Raw genomic sequence first — 9,769 nt, forward strand, 5'->3', positions numbered from 1 at the left:
CATTTGGGATAAATTCGAATCTGATGGTCTCGCTCACCACACTTAAAACAGCCCATTCTCGACATAGGTCGTCATGAGGAAGACGAAGAAACAGACTTTTTTGGTTTATAACTTTCGAACTTTCCTTGATTTTGCTTTCTAATTATTTAGGCAATTCTTTTGGATAGTAAGGTAACTTCCTCCTCAAGATCACTTTCATTATCACTTGAGATGGCATTCAAGGCTAGTCCCTTAGCTTTGGGTTTCTCTTTGGCATAATTATCAAGAGTTATTTTGTATGTCATAAGAGATCCCATTAAAGCTTCATAGGTGAGAGTGGCTAAATCTCTGCACTCTTCAATGGCCATGACCTTTTGTCGCCATTTCTTGGTAAGACTTCTTAAAATTTTACGGACAGTGTCCTCAGTTTTAAATTGTCTACCAAGATTTGAAAGTTCGTTAGTTATATTTGAAAAGCGTGAAGACATACTTTTTATTGATCCATCCTCGTGCATTTTAAAGGATTCCTATTGTTGCATTAAGAGATCAATACTTGTTTCTTTACTTGCACGGTCCCCTCATAGGCTAGTGATAGACTATCCCAGATTTTTTTGGCCGTTTTACATCCTGCAATATGATTAGTTTCTGATTCGCCAATTCCGGATTGCAGGAGTGATATGGCCCTAGCATTCTTCTCCGCCTTTTTGTAATCATCGGATGCATTGTTATCAGAATCGCAATTCGATCCAACGATTCTACGATTTTACGATCCAAAAATGCTTGACCGATCCTGGATCCTACGATTCTATCGTAGTTGTAGAATCTTACGATCCTATTAATTTGAAAATTTCTAGAGATGAGATCATAATACGATCCTACGATTTTACGATCCTACGATCCGATTCCATAATTAAAAAAATTAATATATATTTTTATATAATAACACCGTAAAACCCAAATTTCGTGTCAGTTGTTCATACAATTATACTAAAATCATTAATTATCAATATTTTATGAACAAGTATTAATAAATAAGTGTTTTGATTTTCAATTATATGTTTTTACCAAATAAAAAATTATATTTAGTGAGTTTGTAGAATCTTGGGATTCTACGATCCGATTCTATCGATTCGATCCTACCCTCCCCATCGATCCAAAGTAGAATCCCGATCATGACAACATTGATTTGATGTGTAGTCCTTGGGTGCTTTTGCACTAGACACACCATTAGCATTGGTGGTAGTGATAGCTAGGGGACCATTTTTCGATGATTACCCAACATTCATAATCTGTTCCTTGTATGAAATGCATCATACGATTTTTACACCAGTCATAGTCCGTGCCATCAAAGACAGGACATTTGATAGATTTGGAATTCATGAGAAAATAAAAAGTAAAAAGATAAACTAAAAAAGGATCAAACTCTTTGCTGTAAGGCAATCAAGAGCACGAGGCACTAGGTAGCTACTTAGTATTAAACCTTGATCTATGGTGAGGATCTTATCATGTTTTCTCTAGACTTGTGGTTTATGCACTTTTTACCTGTTCTCGTGAAAATGTTTCATATTTCTATAATTTGTCTTGGATACCATATGCTTTCATTGCTTTGTTGAGGGGAAATATTTTTAAAGGAACTTGTCATCTTCAAAGGGAGAATTTGTTGAGCTAAAGTTCTTGATGATGATAAGTTCCCAATCCTTTGTTCCTTCTCAATTATTGTTTTGGCAAGAATTTGAATGTTGCAGGTCAGGACTACATCAATCAAAGTGGATGGAAGCTGCTATATTTATGTGTCCGTCTTTGTCTAGCAACATTGTAAGAATATGGTTCTTAAGCTCACTCATTATGTTCTGAACAGTTTCTAAGACTGTTCAGTTCCGAATGATTCACAAAACAGAATGAAGAACACGTGATTGATTTTATTTGGCAAAGAAAGGATTTCGAATAAAATATTTTCTGAATTTAAAAGTTTGGCTAAGATATTTTTATAAGAACTTTCTGGTTGTTTTGAGAAAAAATATCTTTGAGATTATTTAGAAAATTTATCTTACAAAATAAGTCAAACTATCTTTTGAAATATATTTTATTCTAAAAGATATTATTTGTATTCTCTCTTTGCCAAAAATATATGGTTTGTTACCAAACTATTTTCCTATATATTTTTCCAGTTGGCAATTCTTTTGGATTACCGAAATTAAGAGCACCAGATATTGCATCAACAGCTTTTTGCAAATTACTTTCACGTGTGTCTTGTGCTAAAGCTCATTTGCAAAATATTTTTCGTTTCTTGTGAACCATTCTCGTGTGCTTAAGTTATTATATTCATAAGGCTATTTTTTGTTCTCCATCGTTCTTAATTATTGAACCATATAAGGAGACAAAGCGTGTTGTAATCTTCTTTTTGTGAGAGACTGCTTTTGGGGTACGGGGTTGTACTCGAGTCGCACAATCGGGGTTGATCATGGGGGTTTACTTTGTAATCGGGTTTGGTTATAAAGTGAATATTAATAAGAGAGAGGGTGGACGTAGACCTTTAGAGAGTAGGTCCAACCACGTTAAAAATCTCGTGTCTCGTGCCTTCTTTTGTTTTGGTTATTTTCATTTCTCGTTTTATTTTATTTTCTTTTGATTCACGCGCTCAGTTAAAACAGCATAGCACAACTCTGATTGTTTGAACAGTTTCCGTGACTGTTCATTTCGCATGTATACTGTGTTACTACCGAACGTGAACAAGTTATTCTCTTTAATTTCGCTTTTATTTTAAAAAGGGTACTTAATTCACCCCCCCTCCCCCTCTTAAGTACCAGATCGATAAACTCAACATGTGGTATCAGAGCCAACGGTTCGGCTTGGGACCGCAAGGTGCGATGTGGTGACGGTGTTCGAGGTGGCGCGGAGTAGCGTCGTGGTTGCGGAGTAGCACCACCGTTGGACTCTCCCCCTTGGTTGACCAGAGATACGGAGTAGCATCGTGCGAAGTAGCCTGGTCAGCCCGACGCGGGGTTGTGTCGGGTGCGGAGTAGCGCCAAGTGAAGGGAGTTTTAGTGCACACACATGTGAAAGGGGGAGATTGTTGAGGTCTCTTCCCATATGTGTTAGGGTGATTGTCCCACATCACTAGAATAATAGTGAAGGGACTAACTTATAAGTAAGTGGGCTACTCCTCCTATCACCAATTGGTTTTATCATGGAACCTCACTTGCTTGTGAGCCGGTCTTATGCACCCAATTCTATAAGCCCACTGCGGAGGACTCAACAGTGTGGCATCTTGCGTTTATTGTGTTGTCATGTATATTGGGTAACATGATGATTGTGACTGTTAGTTGTTGTTGAGGAGACGGAAGGCGGTTGTGAGACTGTCTTCCGCTTGGGTCGCCTCTTGGAGCTTTCCCACTCCAAGAGGGATGTGCACATTAATGACTTGAGTTTGGAGGGACGCGTGTGGTTGAGACACGACGTCTAGCAGGGGATCTGGTTGGCTTCCGGATCCGGTACGTCTTTGCTTGTCCCGGTACCTGTTTGTGGTTATCGGTATGTCTTGGCGTGTCCTGTTACCAGTGTAGTTGACGGTATGTCTGGGCGTGTCCCGGTACCAGTGTGGTTGTCGGTATGTCTGGGCGTGTCCCGGTACCGGAGTGGTGGTTGTGTGATATCATGTCATTTATATTAGTAATCATGTTGTATGTTCACACACCCGAGTCGTGTCACACTTTATTTATTTGTTGAAACTAACGTTTGTGTGTCCGTGTCCTTGTCACCTATCTCTTTTGGGCTGGCCTGTGTCGATCCATATGATATCCTTTGGTCATATGGGGAGCGGGTTAAGTACAAGTTTTTTTGATAGTACGCGGGAGACGGGACGAGCTTGATTAATCACGAGACGAGTCTAGTTGGCTAGAAGAGTATAGATATCATGAGTTGTACTTTTATTCATTTGTTTACATTTATGTAAATCATTAAACATTATATTTATTTATAAAATGTTCTTTGATTGAAGTTTTGAAACACTACCTCGGGAAACCGAGATGGTAACGCTCCAATTATCTTAGCCGGATGGTTGGGGTGTTACACGATATGAGGGGAACGTTATGTTGTATTCATTTGCCATGTCGGCTTATATATTTACACACATGGGCTCATAGAACATGGGCTGAGATCATATAATATCATAATTACAATCACATAATATCGATATATTCCAACTATATATCTTTGTACCTTTGTGGAAGAGTGAATTTTTGGCTAGTAGCTTTATAATTTCGTGTCGTTGTATAAGAAGTGTATCTATTTTAATCTTTACTCGTGTTTCGTACCTTTTTTATCGCGAAAGTGGCAATTAAAACCCTTAAGTTTAATCAATGGTGCAATCAAGCCCCCTAATAACTTTTATATGTAGTAATTAACCCCCTTAAGTCTAACTAAAGGTGAAATTTAACCCCCTACCAATTCCTCCTCAAAATCTCACGAGAAAATCAACTAAACTCTATACACTCTTGATTTTTATACGTATAATTTAAGTACACAATTACATTATACAGTGACTGTTCAAATACCTAAATTACATACATAAGATACATGAAAGGAAATCTAAACGTCTTCCTTATCTCCTTCAATGTCGACTTCTTTTTTCTCGAGGTAATTAATTTCCAGTTACTTTCTTACTCTTAATTTGAAATCTAAGTGAAGCTATGAATTTTTCTTTTATAAATTTGCATTTTTTTATCCTATACTTTTATTGAGATTGTAGCTACATAATCAAGCTCATGAAAATATTTGGTGCCTTTTAGAGAGAAAGGATGGAGATAAAGATGTAGTGCTTGTAGGAAAAATCGTGTTTTTTTTACCTTCATTACGAGAGAAAAGACGACTTATTTTCTTGGTGTTGATAAAAGTTATGTATATGACTGAGAGTAAGGACTAAGGAGTGATAAATGGTATTGTATAATTTAATTGTATATAGAAATTATACACATAAAACCAAGAGTGTGTAGAACAGTAGTTGATTTTCTCATGAGATTTTGAGGAGAAATAGGGCGGGGGTTAAATTTCACCTTTAGTTAGACTTAAGGGGGCTAATTGCTACATATAAAAGTTAGGGGGCTTGATTGCACTATTGATTAAGGGTTTTAATTGCCACTTTCGCGCTTTTTTTATTATTATTATAAGTGGTATCATTTTTTATTTTAAATAATCACAATAACTTTATTATGAGATTGTGACTTAAAAAGTAATGGCATATCATTTTTTATTTTAAATAATCACAATAACTTTATTATGAGATTGTGACTTAAAAAGTAATGGCATGAAAAAACAGTGAAAGTATCAGGTAATTAATAAGATTAAGCTTGCATATGTTACCATTTGGGTTATAGCAATACCAATATACTTTGTATAGATGCAAAGGATGCTTGTTTTTTAGTAATATTAAAATAATACAGTAGGAGTAAGTTATACGAAAGAAACCTTGGGTACAACTTATGTGGCATACTCCGTTTAGTATAACTAAATAGAAAATAAAAGAGGTCGTCACTTGTAAGTACGGAGTAGTATTCATCTCCGTTGAACAATTCTCCAAATGCTTCAAATGATTCTTGTAGAAAATCTCACCATCTTAGCTTAGATGGGAAATACTGCAACACAAATAATCCCATTTTAGTCTCTACATCGTTACCGGCGCGCTACGAAAATAAATATTCTTACATAATAAATAAATAAATAAATAAATACGCCGTAAGATAATGTCGTTATACATAAGGGTGATTGAAATAGCATTATAACACAGATAGTTCGTAATTAATTACTTACCTTGTTAATGAGAGAAATATAATATGGCTTTACTTTTTCCACATCAACTCGAACTTTGCTCTTGCTATAGAGATCATACTTACTGCAATTATATGATTTGAAACATTAGAGTTATCGATTATAGAACAATAATTAATTATAGCTCGGGATAGACGTAGTATATAAAAACAAAATTGATAAATGAGAGATTCTTGATTCAATTACTTGAAAATATGAAGCCATTTCATGTTGGCCCTGTCTTCGTCATTCAACAGGTGCTTGTAAGCTCCAGATGTATGCAATGCTGCAACACAATAGCAAAAATTAACTTGATATAGACAAAAATACTAGGGGGACCGAACAAAACACTCGTAAATCATTTTTGTTTTTGTAATTTAGTCAATCGATCGTAAGCTCAACTTACCATAGAAAGAGTGAAATCGAACGATGAACAGAGCGGCCGGAGGAAGGGTGGTACCATTTTCTTTGGCAACCTACAAACACGAGTGATTTTGAGGAAGAAATTAGAATATAACTATATAAGTAAGACTTAATAACATAAATTAAAAACACGAGCTAGGTTTAATGAAAATAATTACCAAGTACATGTAGTCGTCATGTCCCCAAGAAACCAAGACATTATCAAGACCACATCCTTCCGAATAAATTCCAAATTTGGTGTTGTAAGCAGGGTTGTTGTAGTCTGGGTTTTGCTTGAAATGCTGCAAAAATAAATGTAACAATATTTAAGTTATTATTAGCCCAAAATCTGAAACAACTAATGTTCATATGTGCTTAGTGTTCAAGTATGATGATCGACCAACCTTATGGTGCACAATGGACTCATCAAATGCACATCCAACTGGGAATGTGTCACCAACAACGGCCCATTGCGGCAGCTCTCCGAAGCTAGGATGCACAAGAACCTTTCCAAGGTCTGAAATTAAAATACACCAAGCGACCAGTTAAGCAAAAATTGAACATTTGGAACACTGGCATATTGTATAACAACGTTAATAAATATCAAGAGAAAAATGATGAAAACGAAGGAAGTACCATGAATGAGGGCAGTCAAGTGAAGCCAATCTTCATTAGGATAATCCTTACGAATGGCCTCGGCAGTTTGAAGCAAATGCTCAATTTGAGGTTCATCCAAGTCAGGGTCACTTTCGTCCACCACTGTATTTAGAAGTTCACAGCATTCCCATATGCTCATTTCAACCTTGTCCAATTTCATGTATTCCTCCCTCATCTTTTTTACCTGTCGTGTGTATCATTTTTACTTTATTTCCGTCACTAAATTACATCAAATAAAGAAGGTGAGTTATATTAAGAGAATAATTAAGGAATTAGCTTACAAAATCAACGGATTGATGAATGTGATTCTGCCTGTAAAATTCCTCCACAGTTTTTTGCCTTTCAGCCTCCACATTATAATCTCTGTACATAGATAATAATATGCAATATTCAATTTCCTATACATATATTTATTTTGATACCTACATTATTACTCCTAGCTAAGAACCGTCTTATTATGGTGATTTGTTGTATAACCGATTTGCCATTAATTAAAGTCACTAATTATTTATTATTAGGGGCACCATTCACCAATACTCATAGCTGGTCGTGGCAAAATGGAGTTTCGACCCAGATTATATGTATTGTTACTTAAAGACGTACCAACCAAGCTAGCTAAGTTGTGTTTTTATATACTCCGTAGTAGGCATCGTTCAATAAAGTATCGGTCTAGTTTATTATAAATGAAATTTATTTATTAAAGAATAGGTCCCCGATTCTTAGTGAGGATTCTATCTCTCATTTTCATGTCCCATATTCTGACAACAGATGGAACACGAAGGCGGGATATTGAGAATGAGAATTAATGAAACATAGAAATAAAAAAGGAAACCTGAAGGTTTGGCCGAAAGCATTGATTTCGGGTGCTGAAAATCCGTTAGCAGAGGCCAAATCCTTTGATTCAGGCATCTTAAATCCAGCATCTAGTACCATTTCATTTGTTTCCAAACAAATGTCCTTGATTCCACCCTGCTGGATTTCTGTTTTCAACGATGATATATAAATTTTATTATTAGGTAGGGTAGTTTGGATTGAAGGAATTGGAGAGAAGGGGAGGGGAGGGAAAGGGGGATTTAATCTTTGTTTGGATAACATTTAGACATGAAATATATATAACGGAGTTTTATATTAATAATAATTATATTTAATTCATTCTTCATCTCTCTCCTTCCTCCCCTTCCATTTCCCTTCATAATTTTTTTTTATCCAAACATCCACATCCCATTTGCCCTCCCCTTCTCTCCCCTCCCTTCACCTCCCCTCACTCCCCCTCCCCTCCCCTTCCCTCCTAAAATTGTATCCAAACAGACCCTTAGACATGCATATATATAACGGAGTTTTATATTAATAATATATTTAATTCTATCGTAGGACCGTGTGTTATATAGCTTCTTATGACACATGTTAGAAAAACCGTAGATATAAACTCGCTTTAGAAAGACCTTTTGACAATTCTTTAGTAAGGTAATGAATTAAAGGAGATTAACAAAAATCTTAACCAACAAACATTATGTCACACTTATATAGCAAGGAAAATTCTTGTCTCCTCCCAGAGTACGATACTCCTTACACCAAAATCATTACAGTATAATATTTTATTCTATGTGGTGGAATCGCCTTTGAGTGTAAGGAACTAAGGATTATGGTACTCCCAGAAAATACTAGATTTTTCATATAGCTATCTATATATTCGATGTCTCCTAACGTATAGAATTTAAATAAATAATTGATGATAAACTAATTTAAACATCAAAACAAACTCCAAATGTTAAAAGCAATTAGATAAAGATAATGCCGTTAGATTGATGATTTGACCAAATCAATGTCAAATCATAGGCTACCAAATAGGAGATATTAATGGCACAAGAATGCGTGATTGACCCTTAAACTGTCATTTGCAAACTTACAAAGAACCGTGAGTTTTATTCAATGGCATATCATAAACTTTCAGCGATATTGGCGATGTCAAAAATAACGACACGTTTCAATGCATGGATTTTTATTCTTATTATATCGTGTATGGTTCCTAGACACCTTAAGAGAATTCCTTTTGACTATAATAATATTTAAAATAACACCGTAAAAGAATTTCTAAATTCATCACTATTTATGATACATTTGGGATTGATTTCGATATAATATTTTATGAATGATTAATCTCTTACCGATCAATCTACAAGCGTCATGACCGTACAACAATTTGTGATATATTGTGAATTTAACAAGAGACGATAATGTAATAACAAAAACAAAACAATAAACTCATACCAAAAACAGGCTCTTCAACGATGACAGTCATGGTGACGGGACAAAACGGTGTATAACGTACTAACGTAACAACAAGAAATATAAAGAACAAGGTAAATATAAACCCTGAATAATAATAACGTTATGAGTTATATGACGTTTTGATATCTAAGATAATGTCTAGGGAGAAGGTATATATAGGAGGGTAGAGGAGTCCTTATCGTTAAAAATCAAGGAAGTATAAAGTCCTTGCATGGCAATCGGAAGATTTGGATAAAGTCCTATTTTTATAAAGTATTGTACGAGGAAGTCCTTGTTATAAAAGTGCTTGGTTGGATTGTCCTTGATTACAATTAAACGTTTTTTGTTGGATTGATTCTATTTTCTCACAACTTGTCATTGCCAACACATCATTTTTTTTGCTTTCTTCATCCATTTGCCTATTTTGCGCGTTTGTGGATGACTTTGATTTGTTTCTAATTTTTATTTTTGGTTTATTTTCTAATAAGAAAAATATATTTAGGGAATAAATTATAGATTTTGATTTTGGAGCGAATATGTGATATTTATCGAAAAAGGAAATGCAATTAATTTACATAAACAAAATTTGAGAAAATGAGGATAAATTATACTCCCTCCTATTCACTCATTTCTTCTCCCTTCTATTTTGCACAAAAATTAA

General features: G+C 35.1%; 1 protein-coding gene across 1 annotated transcript; it reads right to left on the reverse strand.

Moving 5' to 3' along the window:
* Window positions 1-5,347: 5,347 nt before the first annotated feature.
* On the reverse strand, window positions 5,348-9,345 carry LOC141592415 (inositol oxygenase 1-like). Its single transcript, XM_074413079.1, has 10 exons — window positions 9,109-9,345; window positions 7,673-7,820; window positions 7,122-7,203; window positions 6,820-7,024; window positions 6,588-6,700; window positions 6,363-6,485; window positions 6,188-6,257; window positions 5,989-6,067; window positions 5,785-5,866; window positions 5,348-5,609 (listed from the first exon to the last, which is right to left on the reverse strand). The coding sequence occupies exons 1-10, from the start codon at window positions 9,137-9,139 to the stop codon at window positions 5,583-5,585; spliced, it is 960 nt and encodes a 319-aa protein (XP_074269180.1). The 5' UTR covers window positions 9,140-9,345; the 3' UTR covers window positions 5,348-5,582.
* Window positions 9,346-9,769: the final 424 nt, after the last annotated feature.

This window comes from Silene latifolia, chromosome 7, assembly GCF_048544455.1.
Source record: "Silene latifolia isolate original U9 population chromosome 7, ASM4854445v1, whole genome shotgun sequence".
Classification (NCBI taxonomy): domain Eukaryota; kingdom Viridiplantae; phylum Streptophyta; class Magnoliopsida; order Caryophyllales; family Caryophyllaceae; genus Silene; species Silene latifolia.

Bases quoted from the DNA above. Each gene is read 5' to 3' on its own strand.
- LOC141592415 (XM_074413079.1), bottom strand. From the start codon at position 9,139: ATGACTGTCATCGTTGAAGAGCCTGTTTTTG. The intron at 6,701-6,819 runs GTACTTCCTTCG...TTTTAATTTCAG, and splicing joins CTTGACTGCCCTCATTCATG to ACCTTGGAAAGGTTCTTGTG. The intron at 5,610-5,784 runs GTAAGTAATTAA...TTTGTGTTGCAG, and splicing joins ATATTTCTCTCATTAACAAG to TATTTCCCATCTAAGCTAAG.